Consider the following 27789-nt stretch of genomic DNA (forward strand, 5'->3'; position numbering starts at 1 on the left):
GCAAAATCAGGTGGATTTGATTGATTGTTTTTAAGCCTTTGGGAAGATGCTACTGTAACAGAGATATTCTTCACTGCTTTCTACCATATGCAGTGTATTTAGTACTTAATGTAGTCCTGGCCCTGAAAATAATTCTGTTTTTGAACACTTAATTAGGCTGTCCTAGATTTTGCAAATGATCCACATATGTATGTGCTGACTCTGTAGTCACTTAAGATTTTGTTCTTTATTACAATTCATTGTTATTTATTACAATTCATCTTCAAAGCCAAAGAATAAAATGCTGGCATTGCAACCTACTAATTTTCATGTTCTGCTTGACTTTGCCTGAGATCTGCTGGTATGAATCTTCTTAAAATTTCAGTTGAAAATCAGGTTTATTTCTCTTACCTTTTGCATATTACTTCTTTCAAAAGTGCATTGGGGAAGTATTCCTGGTGAGGATTTCTTCTTGCCTTAGGTAGAAGAGTAAGTTTCTAAATTTTCAGCTATATGGTTTCAGTGGAGCCAGCTGTCTAAATTCAGTCACTGAATACTGATTAGGAAAGATAAGATGACTACAGATAGATTTATTTGATCAGAGATGCTGTACAATGTGTATCCTTGTATTTTTTCCTTTCTTTTATCAGCCTTTACATTGTAATGATGCTTTCAGCAATATCAGAGTAGTAAGAAATGAGCACTGACTGAATTGTTGTGGATTCTAAATACCATTTGTTTTTTCAGGCTTTTTCACCGAAAAGGCTAGATAGAGATTTAATGGAGAGGTAACCTCCTGTATCAAAAGATTTAAAGAATAGGTCAGACAAATGTCTGTCTTTGGTAGTCAAAGTATATTTGACTGTGTTTCTCTGCAGGAAGTTGGCCTAAGTCATCTCTGCAGATCTCCTCATGCCTTTTACCTGTATGGTTTATCATTTTTTCAACATCTACTTCTGTTTATTAATAAAAAGTATGTAAGCATGGTGATGGCTATTACAAATACAGAGGACAATTAATGATTGAAATGAGACATTATTAGAAAGAAGATCTACTGGCAATTTTTTCAAATGGCTAGCATCTAACTTATTGGAAACACAAACCTCTCCACTGAGAGACTTTCTGCAACTCGAGTCCACTTCCTTGTGCTAAAGGCTACTCTCTCCTTTCACTTACTCATCAAGGCTTTGAGCACTATGGAGGAATATTGTACCCTGGGTTTGTTAATCCCAGAGGGAGGAGACCAGGTTGTGAAGGCTGGCTTATTTTCTTGCACGGCTCCCTCTCTGAGGTGAAATTTCAAGAAGAGAAATGTACGAAGACTTCATAACAACAAAATGATGGTCAGATGATGGTAGGGGATGCCTAAAACCACCTCTGAAATAGCTGACCATGACCACTGCCAGGTCCTCTGACTTCCAGGAGAATGTTTGGAGAATTCCCTGTTCTTTTGAATAGCTCAAGCTGTGCGCACACAGAGCGATCTGGGACAAACGCTTCTGGCGGGACATAAAGCGACTTTGTTGCTGCTTCACCCGCCAGTATGGGTGTGCAAGCTGGGTTATCAATACATAGAAAATGTAATGCCAAGCATAGCCTGGTCTGCCTCTAGCCTGCCCAGTACTCTGGGGATTAAAAGTAATTCTTCTGAGCAAATCAAGAGTCACCTTGACTAGGAATGGCATGAAAGTACTTTTTATTCCTGTATTTATAAAATAACTTTTTATTTAGCCAGGGGACAGTCAATTTTTCCCCTCAGTGGGCTGAAGGCCCACTGTAGAGCTGTAATCTATATTTTTATTACCTCAACTACAGTGTCAATGCTCCTGGTTTATTTTCTGTAGGGGTAAAATATTTTCTTTTACAGTAGTTTGTTCTGATGTAGTACTGCAGACCATTTCTGACCTATTTTACCAACAGTTATGAAAGTATTCCAAGCAGGGGATGTTGTTCTCTTTCTCAAAGCTTTTAAACTTCTACCCACCATCATGGTTTCTGAGTGGCCTCCATGAAAAATCAATGGCAGCAGCAAACTCCCTGGTGTGTCATATTCTATTTAAGTTAGGAATTCTACTACATTTTGAGTTTAGGGAAATTCCTGCCACACTGGGGACACTGCTGCAATCTGAAAAAATACTGTGCCTATATTTTATTCATCTTTCACCTGCTACTTTACCTTGCCCTTTCATAAATCACATCATTGGTCTGACTGCACTCAATATTGCCCTGAGCTATGGAAAGAGGAGTTCCCTTTTACTTCAGTGTGTCTGCATACATTTTTTACTTGCAATACTAATGCAAGGCAGTATGCTCCATGAAAGACTCTTCCTGGAAAAAAATGCTTAGCATATTACTCTTTGGCCACTCTGTCATTTTTTTAATAGTAACAGGACATGGGACTTAAGTACGACACAGTTAATCCTCAGCAAATGAGGCTCGCTGAAGCAGAGTGACCTCTGCCTGTGCACAGGGAATTCAGACCTGGTTTCCTGCTTCGTTAGCTCTTCTCCCTTTCCCTGGATCCACCTGCTTTTTGTTAGTCCCTGCTGACAACCATAGAAGGGCACACAAGGGCATTTGGCCCTTCCTGTGTAATCCTCTGAAGACTGCCAGGTATCTTTGCATGCTTGTTTGAGCAAGATATTTCCATTGTCCCTTCTGTATTTGGCAGCAGCAGTTTCCCTGGTGCTAGCATAGAAAAAGGGCTAAGCAGCTGTTTATTGTGATGTCAAAGTGAGCTTCTTTCCTTAGGGCCAGCTAAAAATGTGGCAAATACCATTAAGCTGCAGAAGATTATTACTTTTATAACTTTAACTGTCTTTAAATAGTTTAATGCTCTGCTTTTTAATTTCCTCTGTAAAACCTAGCGAATATCTTATTCCTCAGAGTTCATGTAATACTCACAGCCATTTTTAATTTAATGGTAAGTAAGAAGGTATTTAAAGGATGTAAAACTGTATATTTTTTCGCATCAGTAATGCAGAAACAGCTGAAAATATTTTCTTTAAACTTTCCAAACAAAATCATCACTGGTCGGAGACCAAATACAGAAAGGTCAAGGAATACTTGACAAATAAAAAAATAAAAACAGAAGGTAGGGAATGAAAGTTGAGCCTTGATCTTGATTTTGGTGTGGTCATTTGAAATTCTGAGATAACTGAATATTCTGACTCTATTTCAGGGATATTAATATGCAGCATGAACAAATGGAAAACAGGCATGCTTTGTGTGTTCTCTTTAGGGTTGCTTTTGATGTAGCTCTGCTTATGTTTATCTATTAAAGCTGCAGCAGAACCATGCTGGTTTATGGACTGTGGAAGTACAGTAGCTTGGGGTAGCAGTGGGAAGGGGTCTCCTTCTTAGCCCCTCTCTTTGCACAGGGGAGCTGTGCAGAAAGGTGGCAGGACCCTAAGGATGTGAATTCTGCAGTCATGACCCAGGTCCAGTTCCTGAATTCCTTATTCCTTAGGTGCTGACGTTTGACTCTCACAATTAGATTACATTGCATATGCATTTACCCACCAGTTAACGAAGTCCCTTGTGATTGACGAACACAGGAGAACATATTTCAAAATACCAAAGGGGTTATTCTTTTATAACATGTATACTTGGAGATTGTTTAAAACCTTACAGTACACATGGCAAGGTGTAGACAAATGGAGCTGAAATGTCGTATTTTGTTATGGTTCCTCTGTCCTCAGAAATTAAGTAGTATTTGCTATCTGAATTAGAGCACTGCCCAAAGTCAGCTTTCTGTAGGGAGCAGGAATTCATACCTACCTCATTCTACTTACAAACTGTATCTATATCCCACTCTTATGCTACACATAACCTTTTTTTCTTCAGCAAGTTGGGACATGACTCTTCCTGATGGAAACAGACCTTGAGAATAGAGTTCAATGGAAATGGTGCATTTTTCATTCTAGATTTGATTCTAATTTAGAACTACACATTTTAGATGTGTTTTCCCAAAAGACAAGGCAGTCTGCTGATAATATGCTCAGCTGGGGTAAAGCAGTATATATCACCTTTGCCTTTAGAATAGCTGTGAAGCATCAAAAATCTATTAATGCATGACAGCCAAGCTATGGAGGATTTTTTTTTTTTTTAATTTGCCTCCGAGTCACATAGGGTTATTTGTCAACTGTCGTTCGTTTGATAAAACTCCAGTTCCTGTAGGGGGGACAGCTTTCTTTGGAAGTAGGTCAGGATTCCAGCAGTTTTGCGTTCTAGGCTGGTTGGAAGGCACTTTATAAATAATTTCATTCATATACCATTATGGCTGAATCCTTAGCATTACACAGTAAAGAAATAAGCTGTCTATAATGCAGTGTTTAAACTTCCAACAGCAGCATCACCTAAATTTGCATGTTTGTGCTTTGGAATTCCCCTATGTTTTATTTTACCAGTCAATAATGCAATAAACAGCCCAAAGGGATTGAAACCTACATCCCAAGAAGATACACTAACCACAGGTTGCAAAATAGTCTTATGGGATGAGGAGGAAAAGAGGAATGCACTTTCATCCCTCTGATGCTTTGAAGTTGATGTTTTTCTCTGTCCTCATCAATTTTGCTTGGTTTCTCAAGCTGTAGAACTGCACTTTCTAGTAGTGCTCACAACATCACTTTCACAGTGGACTTTCCCCTGCAGAAACTCCTACGGTTCCTCACCGCAACTCTAGGAAGCATTGCAGTCGGCTAACACTTCTGCACCCATGAAAGCCTGCTGAACGCTGCGCCTGGTCCCACTTGCTATCTTAGTTACCCCTGTGCCATGCTCATGTACACAGGCCCCGGGAAGCTGCACCCTTCCTTGGAGAAGGGCTTTCGGCTTCTGTGCTGCCCTTTTCACTCTGTTTCTTCTGCCTTCACACATCCATCAGGAACTTGCTGGCGCTGGAAAGGCTAAGTAAGGCTCGTTTGGTGTAGTAGACGGGCAGAGAAAGGAGCAGGTACGAGGGGAGCCAACCGGGTATCTCAGCGTCGTCCTCTGCCAGCAGCCAAGCCCCAGCTTGGGCCGTGTGTGGGGGCGAGCAGATGTGAGCCTGCTAATATGGTCTGTCTTACTTTAGCTGCAGGTTAGCAAGCACAAAGGAGTGCTAATCTAAAACAAAGTACAATTAGAGAGCAGCAAGGAGATGCAGCATGAGAACTGCAGTAGGGAGATAGCCCCGGAGTTGTGAAGCTATGTAATAGTCCGTATTGCTAGGGAGTGTGTGTTGTTAAAGGGAGAAAGAGAAGGATGGGAAATACCTGTGAGCTCAGCTCCTGCATTTTCATATTGCCTTATGTGTCAAAAACTTTAGCTCCTGGTTCTCTAATTGAAAATCTTTACCTTCCATCTGTGCTGCAGCTGGCTGTGCTTGCAAGTTACTGCATGAGGACAGTGCATTTCAACACCCAAGTTAATCTAAATAAATATTTCAAGACAGACATTTGTAGTCACAAAAATGATGATGTGAAACCAGCATCCTCTTATTCAAAAGATCAACTCCAAGTGTGCATTCAGGAGCAAGTTTGCTTTGTATGGTGACCAGAAGTGTCTGCACGCACAAACACAGTGTATCTATGAAAGAATAAAGCACATTCTGTTCTTCATTGTGCTCAGTCAACTGAGCTCAGCAGTATTTTCTGATTGCAGAGTCCTTATTACTTGAAATGCTGCATAGGCGAGAGAGAATGGAGCTGGACTTGGAGTTCCCAAGCTGAATCCGTGAGGCTGGCAGTTGGGAAATGAATTATTCCTAATGAGTGAACAGAGAATTCCACAAAGCAGATTAAACTTGGTGCATTGTGATGCCGTTGGTAGTAATCTTCAAGATAGAATTGACTGCACTTTTAGAAAATATATCCTATTTTTATTTGTTTTTTCTTTGCATGTAATTGTATCCAGTTATTAATACCCCATCAAATGAAAATGGCCTTGAATACAACTACTGTGAGGAAGTATTTTAGAAATCTCATATAGCCTTCAATATCAGGATTATCATCGATTTCTGTTTTGATAAATGAGCTATGGGTGTGATATTCATCTCTCACATAACTCCTCTCGTTATTCTGTGTGAAAATAACCCTTAGTTGTAGAACAGGACAAATTTTCTTCCCTAAATGGACAAGAAACACAACTCTCATAAGCAAAGCAAGATACCGATAAATGAGGGGCGTGTTCTTTGCTTAGTAAACCCCGAAGCAGCAAAAGATTTCTTTTGTCAGAAAACACTTAGTTAAATTAGTCTCTAAGCCTCTAATTGACCTTAGGAGTTAGAAAAAAAGGTTTTGGTTAACAAAAAAGTGTCTTTGCATATAAATGACGTAAAAAAAAGGTCCATTCATATGTATAATTCATTAGCCCCTGTATAAAGAAAGGAATTATGGAAGAATCATATTTTTTTTATAGGTTTACTTCCAATTTATTCCCAGGAAAACTTCCATCATCTGAAATCTAATGCTATAATACTGTCAGAAACATGGCTTAGAAAGCTCAGGTGCTGTTGTCCTTTTTACTTTATATTATCTTAGTTATGAAACAAGTTAAGGAAAATGCATTGTCTTCATAGTATAGTGACTGTTTAGTGACATAATATGAAGCTGCTGGCAAGAATTCTTGAATATTAACTCCAGGTGTGCCACTAACTGTGTCATCTTGAGGAAATTCCATATCCCTAATTTGTGATGCTTTTGCTTATGCTGAGCAACAACCATACCTACTAAATAAGCATTCTGATTTCCATAACTTTAAAATGAGTAAAGCAGTACTTTGAGTAAGCAAGAGCAACAGGATTCAGTCTGCACTCTATCTCAGGGTCATATTTGGTGCTGGTGGGTGATCTTGAACAGAGAAATCTGCCTTTAAAAATATTGCAACAACTTATATTCTGAAGTACCCTCCTCCTTGTTTTTCTATTTCTTAAGCTGGCATTTATATATTCTGACCGTGAAAATGGCATCTTATTACCCAGTTTGTAGAACCCTGGTCTCACTTAGAGAGAAATACAGGCCCTGAAATGAGCTACACAAAATCTGAGAGTTGAGAGTTTTAGTGAAAGTTAAATGGTGTTAGTGTTGGCACTGTGGTTGAATTTCAACCTTAAACCAAAATTTTCAAAAATAATACCCAAAAGTCAGACTTCTAAATTCTTGTCCAAAGTAAGGTGTATCAGTGGAAATCCTCTTGCTGTTTTCCATACAGAATTCTTTTGTTCAGAGACAAAGTCCAAAGTAGATGACCTAATTTTTCAAATAGAAAAGTCTTTCTGGCTTTAGCTGAAGCTGGAAGTGCTCACCACTTTGGAAAAACAGGTCACCTAGCAATTTAATATGCACTCAGGAGTTTGATTCTAGACTCCTGTTTTTTAAAATATTCATCATGTTAGTCTTAATATATAGATGCTTAGAGAGTGATGTATGCACTGCAATGAAAAATGCAGTGAAGATATAAATTAGTAAGTATTGAACAAACAAGTTCACCTCTGAAACAGCTGATTTGCACAGCTGCCAAGGCAAATTTTCTTCAGAAAAGTCAAAATGGCTTAAGAAAGGACTAAAACAATGCGGCTTCCTTCACTTCCACATTTCTTGTCTGATTCCTTCACTTCGATGTTTCTTGTCTTTTGAGTACTTCACTTGTCTTGCTAATGTTCTTGGATGGAATCTGTTAGACAATTAATACATTTTTGATCTATAGAAAGAAGACAATAAATTATAATTATATATGCAGAAGGCCGGATAAAACCTAGTGGTTTGGCTTTGTAGTTTAAACACTTTCAAGCCACGGATGAGTATACAAGACCATATTTAATAGTACTTTGGGCTGATGTAGTAACACTTTGCATAGATGTTCTCTAATTTAGAAATATACAGTAAGTGTTATACATGGGTAATGATACTTTGCCTGTTTCCCAAGAATGCTTTGGATATTAATTATGTTCTCAAAACACAGCGCAAATAATAAGTACTAAGCATTATTATTATGAACTGGATTCATTTAAGTTTTAGAAGTGCCAGGACTGCCCAAGCCCTTAGGCACTTCATGAATATTTCTGCAGTCCTTATGCCTGACATAACCTAAATCAACAGTCATTTCAAAACATATTCTTGTAAAATATAGATTGTAATAAATCATGTCTTCTGGGGGGGGGGGGGGGGGGAGGAGAACTGGAACTGAATTCAGGCCTCCTGGCAGATCCCCTATGCTTTAGCTCTTTGGTAGGATGCTTCCCAGTCTTATTTTCTTATGCAAGTCTCTTTCTTAGGGAGGTAAACTCTCAGTTGGTGTAAATGGTTCTAGCTTCGCTGACATCAGTGGAACTGCATCCATTTGCACAAGTATCTCCCCTCTGTCATTCTACTGGTTTTTCTTTGCTTCAGGTATGCACTCCTGCATAGAATGGACTCTTCTCTGTGTTTTCTAGTTTTGTCCATCTCCAGAACTGTTTCTTGTTTCTTCACATTCCTCTGGGCCTGGTCATTTATATACAAAATGCATGGTTTGCAGAGACAAATGCAAAAATGTTCTCTCAGTCATCATTATTTCACTGTTGGAGTTGAAGGAATCATCCATTATGAACAAGGTTCATGAGAAAGTGTTGACAGTTTGGCCCTAGAAGTGGTTGACTTATTTTCCATGTGTAAATCAGTGTCATTTGTTTCCATGTTCTATAATGAATAGCATTCATTTTTCTTATATTTCTGTCATGTTTAACTATGTAAGCATTAATACCCCCCCAAAGTTGCAGTTGTGTAGTTATAGTAGAAAACCTCTATATTTTAGATCCAGCTTCAACTTCTGTTCTCATTTTTGCGTCTCAGTAGACTTCAGTGGGGTGTCAGAATATTAATAAATAGGTCTTTGGAGCATAAAGGCTCCAAGTCTCCAAAGAGGTACAAGTCGTTTATCAAAAGACCACTGTGAAGCAGTAATTTGAATTTGTAACATGGAATATAATTTAAAAAAACACACACATATATATTAAAGCCAGAACATAAAAGGAGTAGGGAACCCTATAAAAACAAGTGATACTGTTGTATATGTCAGCGGGCTACTGACTATTTATTTTGCAAAGAGGTGAAAGAAGAATTTCTATAATAAGCTCAATTTTATGAACTGGAAATGTCAGAAGGTGTGGAAGAAGTGGGCATATAAATCAATCAAAGTATGACTATGAGTTACGAATTTGTCATCTGGCTATGAAAAAGGAAAATCTAATCATTGACTATATCAGGCAATGAAATACCACCATAATACTGGTGAAACCTCATCTGGAATACCTTATCAATTATAGCCAGTCATAGTTCAGAGAGATGAATTCTCACTGGGGCAGGCACAGAAAAGGGGTATTAGTATAACCAGCGAAAGAGAAGCTACCTCTACCTCAAGAGACAGAAACCGAATATCATAGTTCAATGAGAGCTAGGGGCAGATATGCTTGCTCTCTCTAAATAAATCCAGAGTACAAGCATTCAAATCGAGAGGAAGGAACAGAAGCTACATAAGGGAACAAGAAATTTTAGTTTAAGAATAATAGGATATGAGCTGGCCATGAAAAGGCCATAATTTGTCCAGCTGTCTGTTGAGTTGTGTTCTGGGAATGGCTTTCAGCAGGAGTTGAGGGGAAAAGATGGCAAAACAGGTTATATTATCTTATTGGCTGTAATTGCAAGGAGTTAATCCAAGGACAATCCAAGTTAATCCAAGGACATCCACTTCAATACTTTGTAGTATGTTCCCTACTGTAAAAGCCCACTCAAGACATCATTGGTTTACAAAACTAAGAAAACATGTTGAGGCACTGATGTCCTTCTTACTATACAAGTGAAACACAAATATCATGTGTTTTGTTTTGAATTATTGACATATTACAAAACCAGTAAGGAAGGCAAAGGTGTGCATCCATTAACCTTTAGCTAGAGTGATGCCTGTGTTAGTATAGACCTTTTATATTTCTTTGGATTTAGAAAACTAAAAAGTGACAAGTTAAAGCAGGCTCATGTCTTAAGCTTTGGTATTTGTTGAGATGTAATAAAATACATTTTTGCTGACTTTTCATTATCAAAGGTGCTGTTGAAGGAAATAATGATCGCAGCCTTTTGACATAGTTGTTTCAAGAATAAACCTGCCTATGCCACTTCTGAAAACCTTTAGTCCTTAATACCTTAGAGAAAACTTGGATAATACATATTGTGTCAGAACAATAATTTCTCTAAAACTAATCCACCTGAACCAATCTGGACATGCTGTACACAAACTGCAAGCTCCCAGTGTGAGCTGAGATCAGATGGGTCACGTGAAGGTGGTCAGTTGTCAACCAACTGGCGTGACTGGTATGCAGAATTGTTCCTGGAGGTTAGTCATCCTCCCTCTCCAAATACTACCTCCAGCTCCCCGACTGAATCATAGTCCTGTGACTATAGATGAGGGGAAACCACAACCTTTTGGGTTTGTGGGACCTGCTCTCCACTTACCTATCCAAAGCATCCTGCAACTGTGTGAATTATTAAGTTTTCAGCGTTAGCTTTCCATTCTGCCCTGTGGGCTCTGGGACCACGTATGTGTCCATGTGCCCAGCAGCATGCTGCGGGATTTATTTTGGTCCTCCTGTTCACAACCTCAGTGTTTGGGTGAACACAGCTGCACTCTTCAGAGCTGAAGGACTGGGACAGTCCCCAGCCTTTGTGAAATGTACCCACACCCTTCCTGACTCCATGTGCCACAGTCATCTCAGTCCATAATCTTACAGTTTATGCAACAGTTTGTTCAGCAATCTTTCTCTTCACTTATTTCCTATTTTTGTTCTTACAGATGGTCAAAAGAGGAAGAAATCATTAAGAAAGAAACTGGACTCCTTAGGGAAGGAGAAGAACAGAGACAAAGGTAACATAAAATGAGTACATATTCACTGATCAGGTCTAAGTTTTGCATATAAGATTTCTTTAGGCTTAAATGTGTCCTCTGTGGAGTAAGAGAATGTTACCACACTGATATATTGCCTAGACATTTATTTCCAAATTGAGAAATACACCCTCTCCTTTTGTATTTGTCGTTAGTATAACCCAGCTCTCCTTGACTGAAAGCTCATTTCCTGGGAGAAGAGGAGGAGTTAAATAAAGGCTGCATCTTCCCTTCATTTTCCTTTCTGCTCATTTTCTCCACCTAGTGCAGAGTGCAGTCTGGATAATAGGATCCAGCTGTTTACCTGCACTTGCACTGTCCTTTTTCAATTCACAAAGCATGTGAACCAAGCCTAGCCCAAGCTAGTCAGTTGGTTTGTTTTTCTTTCTTTACCTTAGGAAAATAGCCATTGTTTAAAATGTATAAATGCTTCATGCTACTGCTCTGCTGGTTTTTAATATACTTCATATGACATAGATTTACAGATATGGTTGGACTCCTTTTGTTTGGACACTGATCAGCTTTATGGGCTGGGTCCCAATCCACTGGACTTGACCTGTAATTTGCTGCCATTTGAGCTAAGTCTAGAGACTGAGACTTCAAACCAGTCTCTGAAATTCCCATTTTCTGCATGTAGGTAATAATTGTGCATCTGATTTTGTGTTCACTCCTAGAAAAGAAGTTCTGAAAAAGTAGTAAAACACTATTTGCACCCCACTCCACAAACGTACACACAAACACACAAATTTATAACAGTGAAGTGATGTGGTTTATCTGATGTTACTGATCCTGATCTAATTTAGTAGAAGAATAGAACTTTGAAAATCATGAAAAAATGAGTATCTCATTAAGAAGGTCATTTTAGATGTTTGTTGGAAAGAACATGCTTTTCTTTTAATTTTTGTTTCTTTGATGACTTCATATATGTGATTATTATTTTCTTGGTTTAAAAATGACTGTGGAAACTATTTGCATTAATCTTTATAAAATTAAAAGTCCTTTGATGCATTTGTTTGGATAAATCCAGTTGCCTCCCATTTTGCTTTGTGAATAGCAGATAGTAAAAGCTTTCATTTGTTATGAGAATCACTTGATATAATACCAAGTCCACATGCAGAATGAGCCTTTGAGGAAGAGGTTTAATGATTTTATAATCACCTTTGGGGAAAAATCTATCATACTGCTCCCTTCAGTGTACATTACTTCACATTTGGCTGGAGTGTAATTAATCACTCATTATGTTGCTAGTTTCCTTATTTTTCCCATAACTTTCTATAGAGCTAAGAATGCAAAGAAGCATAGTTTTGTGCAAAACCTTTCTTTCTGGTCAGCGCATTTGCCTGATATTCATCCTCATACTGGTCTGTGGGGTGCTCGTAAGCTTAGGAAATGGCTAACCACTTAATGCTTTCTATCCAGTGAGAGCTTTTATCTATTCCCACCATATGGATAGTGCTACTTTAGTAGCCTCCTTTGAAAGTTTCTATTTAGAAGCTATTTTGAGAGTCTAAGTATATTGCATCTTTTTATTCTCATATTTTTATTACCATAGCTGATTTTAGAGATAATAGATGTAATTCATCAAAGACTTAATTTTGCTATATCAACCCAGTGGATCTTTGCAATTGCATTTTCAGAGCTCCTGCCATGCCGCTTTTCCTTTGGTTTTTCCTTTGGCCTTACAAGATGATAGCTTCCACTTGTGATGTGTGTAAATACTTACACCAGCATTACTCTTTATTCCTCTTAATTCTCTGTGATGAAAGGTACTTCAAACAGCATTTTTTCTGCATTGCTTTGGACTCTTTCATGATTTCCTTATAGCCTCGTTTTATTTCATCCAACCTCTGTTTCTGATAATCACTCAGTAATATTGCTTGAACACTTACGAATGATATTATTTTCTGCCACTATATGTTTGGGACTTTTTTAGATGTACCTTGCACATTAGCATTTACACTCCATTTTGTTATTTACTTTTGGGATAGACATTCTCTTTTTATTCAGATAGATTTTTCTGAGTACACCTTTCCATTTAGAGCTCAGTAGTTGCCCACAGCAAAGGTCAGAGTCTGTGCTTATTCATCCTTGTATATATTTATATACTTCCTGGGTTTTGGCATTGCTCATATCTTCTGGTTAACTTCAGCCAACCATTTTTAACAATCACTATGCTGATGCTCTTAATTTTAATTCCCTTTCCCCCCTTTTTTTTAACTTCAGGCCATTTTCAAATGTACCCCTCTTCTTTATCCTCTTCCTCCCATCTTCTATTGTCTTATTCTCATTTATAGGTTAAATTCCAGGATGTCTTATATGCTCTCTCCTTATACAAATTGCTATAGAAACACAAACCTAGGGGGAAATAGCCCAGCACTACTTGAGTAGCAGAATCTATATTTCTTCTTCTTCCATTGAGTCTGCCAGATTGACAGAGGTGGCAGGTCAGTCTCTAAGGGCACGAAGGGCCAGGAAATCAGAAGGATTGGAGTTCCCAACCAGCTGTGTCAGCAGAATGAAGAGAAAGCTGTGTTATTTGTTGCCTATAGCAAACCTTAGGCAGAAATAGTCAAGATAACAGTGTATGGCACCACAGCGGTTCTCAGTCGTGCTGTCCATGACTGTGCCTTGTCAACCCCTCATCTACCCCATGGTAATTTGCTTGAGCAGACTTTTAATGCATGACTGCTGAGGGGATAAGCAACCACAAAGACCCTCATTTGTGCTGCATAGGCAGTTAGCCTGGTGTAGTTGGTTCAAGGTAACTATTGGCTGTGGGAAGCGGCAGCACAGCATAGCACGTACTGCTGTGCTGCATGTGCTTGGGATGTGTATGTGCATGGTGGGAGCCGTGCTTCACGCGGGGCATTAGGCAGGGTTGGAGGGCTTATCATGAGGGACAGGGAAAGGAGATTCAGGAATTAGGAGGGGCACAGTCCCCAAGCCTTCAGATGATGTTGTGAGATTATGGACACGAGAGCTGTCTTTCGAAAGAAAAATGTAGACCTTAATCTGTTGGTGTTTCTTGTCTCTGTAAAGATGAGTCCACAGTGCTCACATCTTGGCTGAGCCACACCTGCTTCCCTAAACAATGATCTCTGTGTTACCGAAGCTCAAGTCAAAGTTAACCTCTCTCATTTTGTGTGTCACAGCAAGCTGAGAGTATTATCCTGCTCTGTTGCATGGTGTTTTTTTAACAAGCATTTCTACTGTTTATTTTGTGAAGAGAATATCTTCCATTACTGGGCAACGAGTCCAAAACAAACACACTGCACTGTGGACGTGGGTGTGCTCACACAAAAGGCCAAGCGTACTTACTCATTCACCCTTGCAGGTCTCTAGTCCTAATTGTAAGGAATGCCTTCTTCATTTTTGTCTTGGTAACTAGTCAAACCACACTGTTCTGAGAAGGAAACAGGGAGAACAAGAAGGAGGATGTCAAAGTGGGAACAGAGAATCAGATTTCCAGAACGCTTTTTGTAGACAAGTTGTGGCCACCTTAATGCAAAGAGCATTTATAGTGCTTGCAGTCAGCTCTGTGTCCACAGGTGTGGGCAGTTCCTGAAAAAGAGAGTGGAGGATTTGTGTACTTGGCCTTGCCTGACAATTCTTCTCCTTTAGCACTGATGTATGCTGGACCACTCTAGGGTATAGACTTTGGGAGTAATTCTGTCTGGAGGTACAACCTCTCTCAGATTTGTGCCTGAGATAGTTCTCCTTCAACTCCACTCCAACAGATGGCTATGCTTTAGAAGCATAACCAAAAGGATATGGTGCTCATACCTTCCAGGACTGTTCTGAGATGTAATCACTCATATTTTAGGACTGCATCCAATCTGTGGAATTTTTACTCTCATAACATCACATTTTATTTAGATGGATCATTCAATCAACCTGCCTATCAGTTAAGTGAGAGTTTCCACAAACTGTTATACTTTTGAAGGTCATCACAGACACTAAAGTAAAATTGAATGTACTTTAAATTAGCCTGATATCATTGTTTTGTCCTTTTTGACAGGTACATCTGTCATCATCTAATTAAAAGGGAAAAAATTCTAAAACAAGTGTTTTTTCATTTGTTTTTACTTCTCTGAGTGACTCACCAGAGCAGGATATAGCAAAACTTGCCGGATGTAAAAGAACTAAACAGGAGAGCAGCACTCCACCCAGATATTAAAGGCAGTATTTTCAGCTGCTGTCAGTGTCTTTGCTTTTCTCTAGCCTGCCTCCTTGTTATTTAGGGCCATCGTGACTTTTCATCTTGTTGTCTGCATATGTCTCCAAACATTTGCTTTAGCTGCTGACAAACAGTACTCAGCCTGGGAGAACAGTAAAATGTCAGTGGTGCTTGGAATAAGAAATTCTCAGGATGCTCTGCATGCCGGCAGCCGGGTTCTGTTCCCTTACAAATTCGCTGCTAAATTTGACGAGGGCAGGAGCAGAGCCTTTCATCTGCCTCCTGCCAGCATAAGGGAGGTCAGTGTAAGCATGCCTCCTTGGAGAGCATGCTCAAGCATTCCAGGGAGAGGAGCTTCTCAGAAAGGGTTTATCCTGGAAGATTTTATCAGTAAATGAGCTCCATTTTTGCTTGCTTCCAGTAAACTCCGCAGGTGAACGATGACACATATTCAGAAATAATAATCACTTATTGTAAGATTTGTGGAGCAACTAAGGGTCATCCCTTTTGGTCACGTTTCTGTGCAGAATGTAAATGTTTGACATGTTCCTCTGTGGGACCTTAGCAGAGCTAAGCAGAGCTATATATGCTGTTGTTTCTGAGAAAAAGAGGTGCTGCTAACCCGGTGGGAGATGCATCTCCAGAAGCAGATGTTTGATTTTTCTTTAGTTACATTTAGAAATTCTCAAAATCTTCTTCTGTGTTTACTCCCCAGCCATTCTTAGTAAATTTAGAGGTATTTCTTATTGTTTGCATTTGTTCTTCTTCAGTAATTTGACATATAAGGGTGTCATGTCAGCATGCCTTGGATTAACCTAAGAAGAGAGCTGAATGTATGAAGTTTCTTCTTCATTATAGTTTATCAGAAATTTATTTTTACAAGCCTTTTCAGTGCCCTACTATGCATCTTTTAAAACTCACAAAATGTCTCTCATGCTTTGTAGGCATCTGAATAGTCTTTTTAAACAACCTTGTGTTGTATTTTGTACTAATGTTACCTAAAGTATTGAGGAACCTCTTAATTCTTTAAAAACAAAGTCCTTCCCACAGACAAAACCTAAGTAACTGGGAAGGTCTTACATCACTGCTTGAAGGTCAGTGAGCTCAGATTGGCTGGAGGAGTGAGTTTCACCTGCAGATCTACTGCTGAGAGCACTGTGTCTTACCTTCAGTCCTCTGCAGTCGGTTCAGGGTTTTGACAAACCTTTGCCATTTCATTTATGGATCAAGGTTTCCTTCTTCCTTCTTTTCCTGCTTCCACCACTCTCTCTCCAGATCTGAAGTGGTTAATTTTAGTTAGCAAAAGCAAAGTTACCCAATTTGGCCAGCTGGGGCGTCTGATTTAAAGACCCCTTTCCCCATTTAAAAATCCTTCTGAAAGCACATTAGGTCTTTCAGGTGTCTCCCACTCCGTTCATATCATTTAAAATGCTTAGTATAAGCACCTCAATAGATTTTAATCACAGGGCTTCATCAGCTCAAAATCTGCACTTAAGCTGTACCTCAGGAAAAAAAAAAAAAAAGGTTACGAAGACTATGCAAAATTGCTGTGCTGTATGTTGTTCACCTGATTAGCATTGGAAGCCTCATTAAGGTCTGGAGTATAGACTCTTATTGGTTCTTACTGGATTGCTGTAGTTCGTGGGATGGAAACCACAGTTTTTGCTAGCTGAAGCCTCAGTGAAGTCTTCAAAACTGTACTTGGATTGTGTGGCATGAGGCCAAGTATGCTAACTGTGTGGCTGGTGTATGAGCAATGGATCATCTGATAAGCAAAGAAAAGGATTTCTGGTCAATGAAACTTTTATTTGAACTGGCTGGGAGTTTTTATATGAAATATTTCTTTTTATTAGAAAATGCTGATTTACCAGCACAGAAAGATTTTTTTTTGGAATATACCAGTTTTAGTCAAAATTTTGTTAAGAAACCAGCCTCAGCTGCAAGATGGACTTTCTGGTAAGAGAGTTCATGCACTTCTCCAAAATAGCGAATAGTCTCCTCTGACAATAAACACTCAAAACAAAAGAGATTAAAAATCAAGTCCTTGTATACTGCTGTTTCAGGCTAAGGATGTGAGTCTGCATTACCACGCTGATTGCCCAGAGTGCCAGGTTGTTTCACATTCTTACGTGGTGCTCTCTCCACAATTTCTTTTTAAGCTGTCCACTTTAATAATTGAGCAAATGAATAATCAGACTCTAATTGGGCTTAAAGGGAGTGACTAACTCAGTAGCTTTGTGGCCATGGCACTCACTTAGTGTACAGCAGACCAAAGTTTGAGCCCCTGCTCCAAGAAGCGTTTCTTTATACAAAATGAAACAACTCTGATGGTAGGGATCTCCTGCCTAGATCAGCAAATGCGCAGTGGGCACTTTTACCTTATCTGTGGGACCAGAGACTTAAACCTATACATCTCACCTCTGAGTCAGCGTCCTGTTCCCCCATCAAGAAGTTGCTAACTACTTTGACTCCTCTTTTTTAATCTGAAACTTCAGAAAGGCCGGCTTTTGCTGTTGTGGACATGACATTACCTGTTGAACAAGGAAATTGTCGGAACTGAATACTTCCAAGGAGTTGTGGGCAAAACATCTCTAGCCCCCTCGGTAGTCCTGGTGAGAACTAAAGGCTGTAACCAACCTGATGAAGGGTGCAGCCACTTCTCTGAATTTCAAGAAATGAACAAGAAGTTACTGATTTTGCCAGTTCTTCAAAGTAATTACCACTGCCAGCCAGCATCACTTCCATCTGTATTTAGTCTGAAGATACGCCAGCTGGTTTTCATCCAGTTCCCCATCTCTGCCAGACACTGAGAAATCAGAGTAGTAGTTCGTGTCCTCTGAGAAAGAGGCCTACAGCAAAGCACTACTGAGCACAACCTCTGTGTCCTTCCCCTGCAGCATAGACGTGGCGAACAAGAGGGATCAAAACCCTGCATCCCACAGATGAGGGCTTGGGAGGAGGAACAACACTTACCTCAAAATACCAGCCTTTACCTAACGAAGTTGGGGGGGTTCACTTTAAGGAAACCCTTTGGAACAGCGCGAAGATCTCACCAGATCTCACCCCCTGTGTAGCACTGCTGCATGATCAACAGCATCTATGTGCTTTTGGACATCCTGGGGCTACCCACTGCTATCACCTCCCAATTTGAAGCACAAGTGACTAAAAGCTAAAAACAGAGAAATATTTCTTGCTTCAGGATTTCGTTTGGCTCAGTGTCTTTCTTCAGTAAGGGTTGTGGAAGGACAGATCCATGGGGATGCTGGAGGTATAACAAAGTACCCAGTTAGACAACCAGAAGTGAAGCCATGTTGCAGGTGTGTTTCACATGAATTTTCAAAGTAAGTTGGTGGTCTTTAATGTTAACTTTGGGAAGATAATCTGGTACAATAAAATATTTCAGTACTAGTAATCTCATCATTTTGTAGTCACACTCCATTGGCTGTAGGAGGGAAGGTCTAACTCTGGACTCTTGGAACTGGTAATCCCTGCATTGCTTGATACACATGTGATGATATTCTTTCTTGTCCTAAGTTAAATGCAGTCAATTTAGATGTCATTTAGAAGTCATTTTACTCACTGGTCACCTCCAGACTTGCTTGATGTGTGAGGATCTACTTCCTGATTTAGTTTTGCCTGGCCGCCAAAGTTAGTTCATATCTTAACATTTCATGCTTCTAAAGGGCAGTAATGTTTCTCACCAAATCAGAACAAAGGGTCTTTGTCTCTTTAGTACGATAGTAATGTTCTTATTCAAGATTCATAAAATATACTCTGCTTTTCAATGCCTTACTTTAATCTTAATGATATTGCAAAAAGATAAAATTAGAAAGTGTCCTCAAAGAGAGTTGGGCTTTTAGTCTCAAGAGGAACTGTGGCCTTTAAACATTTAGATGATTGTGGCAGAAGTGAAGATGAATATATAAGGAATTTTTGTTTGCTTCTTGTTCCCTTTTTAATCCTTTTAAATAAAAATTTGCTTTTAATCTCTAGTGCCTTATTTATCCCTGATACAAGCAGGTCTGAAGCTGGAATCTAGTTGAAGTTGTACCCATTTTCACCAGGATGAACTGACTCAATAGCTATTTTGCTCCATTCGAACACAAAATAATTCTGTTGTGCAGTCTGACCCAATAGGTTTGATTCCATTAATCTCAGATAGGTCTAGATCTGAAACTTTATGATGAGAACTTCAAGGTTTGTTGTTGTTGGCTGATTTACTGTGGAACATTTTTGTTTTGCAAAACATTTGAGCATTGTACTTTGAGATCTGAAATATTTGCAGGTTTTGTACATTACAAATATATTGATGTATATGCTGTACAGTTATACTGATGTAGGATAGGATTGTGTGCTTTTTTAATTGATGAAACCTAATATTCTGCCATGTTTTTATATAACCACACTTTTATACTGTTACAAATATTCCTTATACTGGTATACCACTATTACAACTGGTTTAATCTTACCAGTGTATTAGAGCAGTATAGTTCTTGTATATAAAATATAGAGATATTATATATTATTATTAATAATTATTTATTATTATTAATTAATATATATTAGATAGATAGATAGATAGATAGATTTTAAAAAGGGCCTGAGGACCAGACCTTTGAAGGCTTAGTCTGAACAGCTGATGCTGGACAGACTGCATGCACTTACAAGCTCACTGTGCCAGCGCGCACCCTTCACTCTGTAACGAGACCCATGTGCATACTATTATCCCTTAACTCTGGTGCTCTGCAGCATTTGCGAGAAAGAGACTTGGTGAAAGGGTCCGAAACATGAGAGCTGTGGCATGTTCTGGCCAAGTCCCCAGTCTCATGATTCCAGAGCCTCTGATGATCCATCTAGATGTAGCTAAAGGTACCTGACTTCCAGTGGCTTTCAGTGAAAGTTAAGATTTTAATCAGATCTGATCCCAATTGATCTTCCAAGGTTCTATGTGGTATATGTTGTATGATCAAACTGGAAACAGAATTCAGATACCATGAACTGCAGTTACCTTGCACTTATCCACTATTATTTTATTTCTTGGATATTGTAATTATGCAGTCCTGTACCTCATTGGAATTATTGTACATTTAAAGGGACATCAGATTGTTTTTCTTTTTAACAGCTTAATACTGAATTCTTTTTGAACTAAATAAATATTAGCTGTTCGGTAAATATTTTTTTTTTTTGTTGCAGAATTTACTCCCCAGGCTTTTGGAATGCCTTTGTCCCAGGTGATTGCTAATGACCGGGCCTACAAACTCAAGCAAGACTCTCAGAGGGAAGAGCAAAAAGATGTTTCAGATTTTGTGGCCTTTCTCTTACCATTTGGATCTAAAAGACAGAACAAAGAACTTTCAAGCAGTAACTCATCTCTTAGCTCAACCTCAGAAACACCAAATGAATCCACTTCTCCTAACACACCAGAGCCAGCACCACGAGCAAGGAGGCGTGTAAGTACACCTATAACAACATGATGCATACCAGTAGGTCTGGAGGTTCTAGCCAGTGCCAAAAAAAACCCCATTGTATTTGTGGGCTGTGCAATATCTCTTCTGTCATGTTTAAGCAGTGATTTTTTTTTTTTTTTCATGGAAGCTGGCCAGGTCAATATGAGAAAATTCTAACTGTAGTGGAAGCTCATCTTTCTCTGATGGTGATGGGTTAAGATCACATGGACTGTGTGAGTCTTTTACAGTTACCAAAGTGACAGAGAGATTATTTAGAAGTCTTCCTGTTCACTCCCTTTATCAACCTCCTTCTGTTTAATGCTGATAGATGTAGCAAATTCCATCAAACTTCAACCTAATTTTTTCAGCTGAGGAGGACTAAACCTTTGTGATTGATATTTATATGTATCTTTATATTAATTTAGGTCCACAAACTTGGAAATAAATCTAACTGTTAATCTCTATTCTTATATAAATAAAAATCCCTATGGCCTAATTCCAATCATGTCCTCCATGTTACATCAGAAGTTATCAGAATAAATCTGTACTAGGCTCTTAGAAGTAAATTTCTACATACAAGCTATGAGGATTCCTTTGGCAGCAGAACACAGTTTAGTGCTTTGTTATGAGTGTCAGTCCTGCATATAAGATAGATACCTGGTAGACCGTTTATTCGCAGGGTTCTGTTGCTTTGAGCAGGTGTAATGCTCTGAACTTATACAGCTTTCCAGTACTGTAGCTAGTACTAGGAATCTAGCATTAGGAATCTTTTTTTTTTTTAGCAGAGTTTTACCATAGGAAGAAAGGTCCTAAAATCATTGGGTTTTTTAATTTCATATTGTAATGGAGAGGAAAATGCACATTAAATACTTTTAGTAAAACCTTGTTAAGTAATCTGAGGAGGAATTTGGGGCACAAGGGCAGATTCTGGAAAGTAAGATTGGCTCCTCACCTTCATCTCCCTAGGATGAAACCTGCTTGGGAGAAATGCTGTGTAGGACTCTGTAAGCCACAGAGTTAAGAGAGGTAGAACTGGAGTAAGTTACAAGTTAAGAGAAGGTTCAAGAGCCCCATGACCTGCCTTCTTTCCCTCTTGCTGTTAGCTGAAGCTTATGCTTGCAGTGTCTACATTATGTCTGCAAAGAGCTGAGAGCATGATGTTTGGTGGTGTCTGCATTATAACATACACATAATACACGTTTATTGGCCTTTCCACACCATATGCACAAGCAGTTTTGAAATCAGAAGTGCAAAGTATACTTGAGTGTATATGTGAAGGGAAACCTGCCAGCATCTTTCAGAATTTGGCACAGACAGTGACAAAAAGTAGAAGTACATTGCATGCACCCGTTGGCCTCAGAACCAGTGTTCATATGAGAGAAACATAATGCATGTGTCCAGATATGGGCCATCTGCAGTTCTTCTTGCAAGGTGTGATAAGATCTCTAACTTGTATTTGAATAGCCAGAAGCAGAAGGAATGCAGATCTTATGTTACATCCAAGGGACAGAGCCCCATCAGGACCAAGTTCCTAAAAACCTGTGGGATTTTTGGTTGGTTTTGTTTTGTTTTGTTTTTCCAGTACCAAGATCCCAGCTTTCATGGTGTTGAATTTAAGCTTTTAGGCCACAGACATGAGGATGCAGGAGCACATGGCTCACTTACAGAAAAATAAGAGCAAACGAGGATGGGCAGTGTGATGTGGAAGAAGCTGACATTTTCTCTCTCAAATGTACCAAAATAATTCACTTAATGTGAATGTACTTAATGAATTGCCAAATATTTATCATCAATATCAACCCATGTTGCATGTTGAAACGGGGTTTGGCTTTTGTATTTCTGCTTATCAGTGTACTCTACTTCCCTGACTTTGGAGATCGTAAGGAAGCCTATACTTATCTGTATCTCTTGGGCAGTGTTACACTGTTTATTTTCAATTATACTAAAGAAATATTTTAAAAAGATGTTGTCTCAGTAGTACATACAATTGATGCAACCAGTTGCTCACACAAATTCTGCACAAAAATCCTGTCCATGAAACCCATTAGTGTGTTTTAAACCTAAATTGGAGGGATTGTTTGCAACTCTGTGATTCACTTTTGAATATTCCAGTGAGTCTTTAAACACTCAATTTAGGCTTCCAAAAATGGTATATAAGGTAAATACTGGCTGCAGTGCTCATGGCATGAGTCCTGTAGTTATCGCTCCTCCAAGAGCTAGACTGAAATCACTGTTGTTGCTTTACCTGTGTAGGAATTTTGCTCAGCAGCTTGAAGTCTGGTCCCAGTCATCCTGCAAGACCCTTTCTGCCTGCCTATTCTAGAGAATACTCTGACTCTCTGTTAATATGATTAATTTTATATATATATATATTATTGACCAAAATTCACTCACATAACTGTTCAGTCATGTTGCTTTATTATTCGAACAGCTTTATGTATAGAGTGAAATTAGATCTGCCATAGATAGTACTTGGTCACATACATATTCTGCAGTATTGCTCATCTTTTCAACAGAGATCTTAAGATAACAGTGCTTTCTATAGGCCTTAAAAATAATGAAAAACTTCATTCCACATCTATCCCTCTAGGCTTCATTTTCTTTTTGCTCTTTCCTTCTCTTCCTTGATCTTCACTTTTCTTCATTTTTCTTTCTGCTTAGTTTGAGGCTTGCCCTGTATGTTTAGATTCTGAGCTCTTCATGGCAGAGCAGGGACTGTTGTCCATAATGTGCAAATACAGTGCCTAGTGGGTGGAACTTGGTTTCTCTTGGTTCCTGGGCATTGTGGTCCAAGTAATGTTGAGTCTGTGCTAATCCTGCAGCACTGGGGAACATAGTGCAGGATCTCCTGCGTCATTGTCTGGCTGAGCCCAAACTAATGGGTCTGCCTGAATCTGGGCTGGCCCTATGCAGTGTGATGGTACTGTGCTCCTTTGCATTTGGAGGTTTTTAACCAGAGCTGACCTGGACTTGGTGTTGCCAAGTAGTGGTGTACTTTAGCTCAATGAACTCACGATCACTCTTCATAAAGCCAGCTCAGTGTCTCAGTTAATCCACAACCTTGACAGACTGCCCAAGGATAACTGAGGACTGACTGTATTTACATCTGTTTTAGGGATCTGAATCCGGCTTAAGTGACTCTGATATTAATAATCAGAACTAGGTCTGTCTTACAAACAGGGAAGGGCCAGTAAATGCAGGGTATAAAGGAGGGCACCTGTCATACAGGAACTATCCAGGAACTGCCACAGTGAGGATGGTGATAGGATTTTCAGTGTCACTCAGCATTGCCCTCGATTTGCTTCCAGTGAAGCCCATGATGTAATCCATGATGTTCTTCAGCTGGAAAAGAGTACAGTGAGTGAAAGCCTTGGAAAGTTTTGTCTGTAATATAATGTTCTATCTATATGCAACTAATTTTGATGTCTGAGCTCCCAAATCCTTAAAAACAAAATAGAAGAATTGTTCAGTTTGGAATTTTACACACGTGGATCATAGCCAGAAAATCTTACTTGTTTTTTGTTTTCTTTTGGCAGGAAATGATAAAGGGAATCAAGCATGTGTATTTCTGAGAAACATTAGAACTCAAGATTGAAGTTGCATTCAAAGGTTCTAGTAATTATTTAGAGAAGTGGGTCAAAAAACAAAAAAAGAATTTATCTAAAAGCTTCAGTGTGTGTTTTACTCATAAGTCTTCCATAAGCTGTAAGAAATAGGTCTATACCTAAGAAGTTAGATGCTTATTTTAGATGCTATGAACTAAAAATTTTAAAATTCAGTTGAAGTCTCAGTGGACTTTAAATGAGTTGCCTATGAGCTGGAAATTTTTATAAAGTTCAGTCGTCTAGGCTAGTGGAAGACAATACCTCTAGAGGTTGAAATTCCCTGGGAGTTGAACACTTCTCATCTCATAGACCTAGAGGTTCCATAGATAGTCTATGAAATACATATACATCTGTCCATAGAACAGTTTGTTTTTAAGAAATCAGAGTTGTCAGCAAAGTTTTAGATGGAAATTTTACATTTTCTTCATTTTTTTCCTAGAAAAAAATGCTTATTTTATTATTGTTATTGAGCATATGCTTATGCTGAAGGTCATTGTAATTTATTTAGGTCACTGTAAAATGTATCCTTTGTTTCAGAGGGAAAGAAAATAATTTACAATAGATATTTTAAATGAGAATTTTGAAATAATATCTAAATTAAAAAAGGACACTAACATGAAAACTTCAGTATGATACACTTAATATCATAGCTAAATATAATAAAGATGAAATTGTTCTTTTTGTTTAATTATTGTTTAGAAGCCTAAAATATTTTTGCCTGGTAAGTTTAATAAAAATTGACTGACTGTGAGAGAAATGGTCATTTTGAAGTGACAGTAGTTTTGTAGCTTGAAAAAACCTATCTTCATTTTTAAGTGTGAACTTTAAAATATTCCAGAAATCTCCTGCTGCTTGTGGTGCTTTATCCTTTACAGACTGTTTGAACTTTTGTGCCTTCCTGTAACCCAAACATGGATTTCAAAGCTTTCATTAGAATTTTAAAGAATATAAAATATCAAGATACATGAAGTAGAATTATAAAAAAAAAATTACCTCTGTACTTCTCTGGTGTGTCTTTGGACTACGATAACACAGTTATTTCAATCTCTGCAGCTGTATCTGTTTGTATAACCAGTGAAATGTATGTGGTGCATGGATGTACATATATTTGCATCATTTTCACTGATATAATTGCCCAAAATGTGGGATAAGTAGGAAATCTGGCTTAAAAATTTGTATATACATGCATGCACACTAATATTGCATTGCCAAGGTGCACACACAGACCCTGATTGATCCTTGTTTTGAAGTATATGTAGGCTTGCAATAATACAAAGGGTGTGCCAAGTGAGTGGAAAGCATTTAGGGTTTTTTTATATCTAATCTGTATTCATTGTAGTGTGGTAGCAACAGCATTGAAACAGTCCTGATTTTCCCAGCCATTACACTGGTATTATGTTTGTCTAACTTCATTCATTTATGAAAGCTGTGTAGCAAAATATGCTTTCGTATTAGTTTGTTTAACATGTAGGTAGCCGGAAGTCTTTATTAGGTAAGGTGCTGTGATTAGGAGCGTTTAGATTTCTCCAGACGTACTGATTGTTCGTGTGTCTGTGTCTTTTACAGGGCGCAATGTCTGTGGACTCTATTACAGATCTTGATGACAATCAGTCACGACTGTTAGAAGCTCTTCAGCTCTCTTTGCCAGCAGAAGCTCAAAGCAAGAAAGAAAAGGCAAGAGATAAGAAACTGAGCCTGAACCCTATTTACAGGCAGGTTCCTCGGCTTGTAGATAGTTGCTGCCAGCACTTGGAAAAGCATGGTAAGAACATTTCATTTTCCCAGAAGTGGCAGATATATTTTTATTATAATATAAATAAATGTGTGTTTTAAAAGAACAGGCATAAGCTTACAATTGCAAGGGCTTCTTTAAAAGTCAGACACTTTCCTTCCTGTTTTGCCTTTGCGAAAGATACTGTCTCACAAATGATTACTTAGAGGATATCTTCCCAAATTGAGCAGCTATGCCAAAAGCTTGCAAACTGGCCCATCCAACATAGGGGAAGAGCCATTTCTTGGAGGCATTCATCTTGTGCTGCAGTGCTCAGCTCTGCAGGAATGGCTCTTTACACCCCGCAGGTTCGCCTGTACCTTGAGAATGGAAAGTCTGAGATGTGCCAGTCAGCCAGAAGTCGATCTTAGCAACCAGTGGATCTTACGGTAAAAAGATAAATGAACTGCTTATACTACAGTGCAAGGCTTTACTAGATACAATATTTGAAGATAGAAGTATGGAGAAACAAAAAAAAACCCCACATGCTAAATTATATTAAGCTCCAAGAAGCTTTTTTCCTCTTCACTACAAGGCTGCGAGGCTGCCTACCTAGTTTGTCCCTGGCTTGGGTCCTACTGACCAGCCTCAGCCTCAGGCCTGCTTTCTCTGAAGTGAATTATAAGCGCATGCCAATATTCTTCGTATGTCTTTATGATCTTTCTGGAGCTCCTGTTCAGACACAAACCTCCCACAAGCTTTCTGTAATGCAGAAGCAGTACTCAGTCAAGGTATCAGTTTGACATCTCTCCCACTGTATCTTTGTCTTGTAAAGATGTTCTATAAAAATTGAAATAACTTGGCCACAGCAAGACAGAGTTATTATGTGTCCAGATAATAAACAAACCATTAAGTTATGGTAACTGCAATGCCAAATGATGTGTTTGATGCCTAATTTGATGAGCAAGAAGTCATTTGCTGATTCTAAATGAAAGACTTTTGCAGATGAAGGACTGCAATTTAAACAACAATGCCAAGCTTCTATAATACATGATTGAAAACTGCATTGCTTACAAATACATAAAGGAAGGCATTGTCAGCAAGTCATTAGTAGCCTTTTATAGAGATTAGATATCACGGCCACCAAATAAGTATAGAGCTGAGATGAATGACCTTCTTCACTTTAATCCAGGCTAGCTGACTTTGGAGAACATAAAAGTAGCTGAGTCAGCCAAAAAGGCCATCCAGCCCAGTGTCTTTTGGATACTGTGATTTTATGTCATTTTAATATCTGTGATTAAGTGTTTAATCCTCTTAACCCGCTATAATAACAAAGATTCTTTTCTAAACAACACTCCTTACTAAAATATTTGCTTTATGTTAGTTTCCTTTTAAAGAAAATTTACGATGTTTCTTTGTGTATTTTTCTAAGTGTATAGGTTTCTAAATTCAGTATAGTATACTACGACATAATAATTTAAGATAATTTGGGATAGACATCTGTTTTTATCTCAGAGAGCTGCAATTCTGGATTAATCTGTTGCAAAATATATCAGTGTTCTTCAGTGCTCAGTTTAATCTGTCTTCCACAACACCATGATACGACTGTCATCAAGATTGGATGACTTTGAGAAACTTAAAGATGATAAAAGACCAATAGAGGACAGACCTTCTGTTTGCTCTTTGGCTTTAGAGAAATAGAGGATTTTCTAGTCGAGGAACAATTCTGTAGCAACGTCATTCCAAGCTATATGATTGCCCAAGTTTCTGGTTCTGAAAACATTTCCCTATATGAATAAGTCCTTTCACTCCAATTTTCTTTAGAAAATCACCCAGGGATGTGTGTTGTAAGACCATTTGAAACAGTATTATATGATAAAAATTGTTTATGTTTTTAGTTATTAAAAAACATGGCCTAGTCCATCGAGGGCAGACTGACACCTCCCTGTGCTCCCTGGGTCGTAAAGTTGTCCTAGAGTT

At 38.6% G+C, this 27789-nt stretch overlaps 1 protein-coding gene across 4 annotated transcripts in view; it reads left to right on the forward strand.

The window, feature by feature from the left end:
• Positions 1-27789, forward strand: part of ARHGAP6 (Rho GTPase activating protein 6) — a 344640-nt gene that overhangs the window by 290776 nt on the left and 26075 nt on the right. For all 4 annotated transcript variants that reach the window (XM_064500415.1, XM_064500420.1, XM_064500421.1 and 1 more), the window contains 3 exons: positions 10780-10851; positions 20240-20496; positions 25665-25860. In XM_064500415.1, coding sequence (XP_064356485.1) covers positions 10780-10851; positions 20240-20496; positions 25665-25860 — 525 coding nt within the window. The remainder of the gene's footprint in view (positions 1-10779; positions 10852-20239; positions 20497-25664; positions 25861-27789) is intronic.

The sequence above is a fragment of the Dromaius novaehollandiae genome, chromosome 1 (genome assembly GCF_036370855.1).
Source record: "Dromaius novaehollandiae isolate bDroNov1 chromosome 1, bDroNov1.hap1, whole genome shotgun sequence".
Classification (NCBI taxonomy): domain Eukaryota; kingdom Metazoa; phylum Chordata; class Aves; order Casuariiformes; family Dromaiidae; genus Dromaius; species Dromaius novaehollandiae.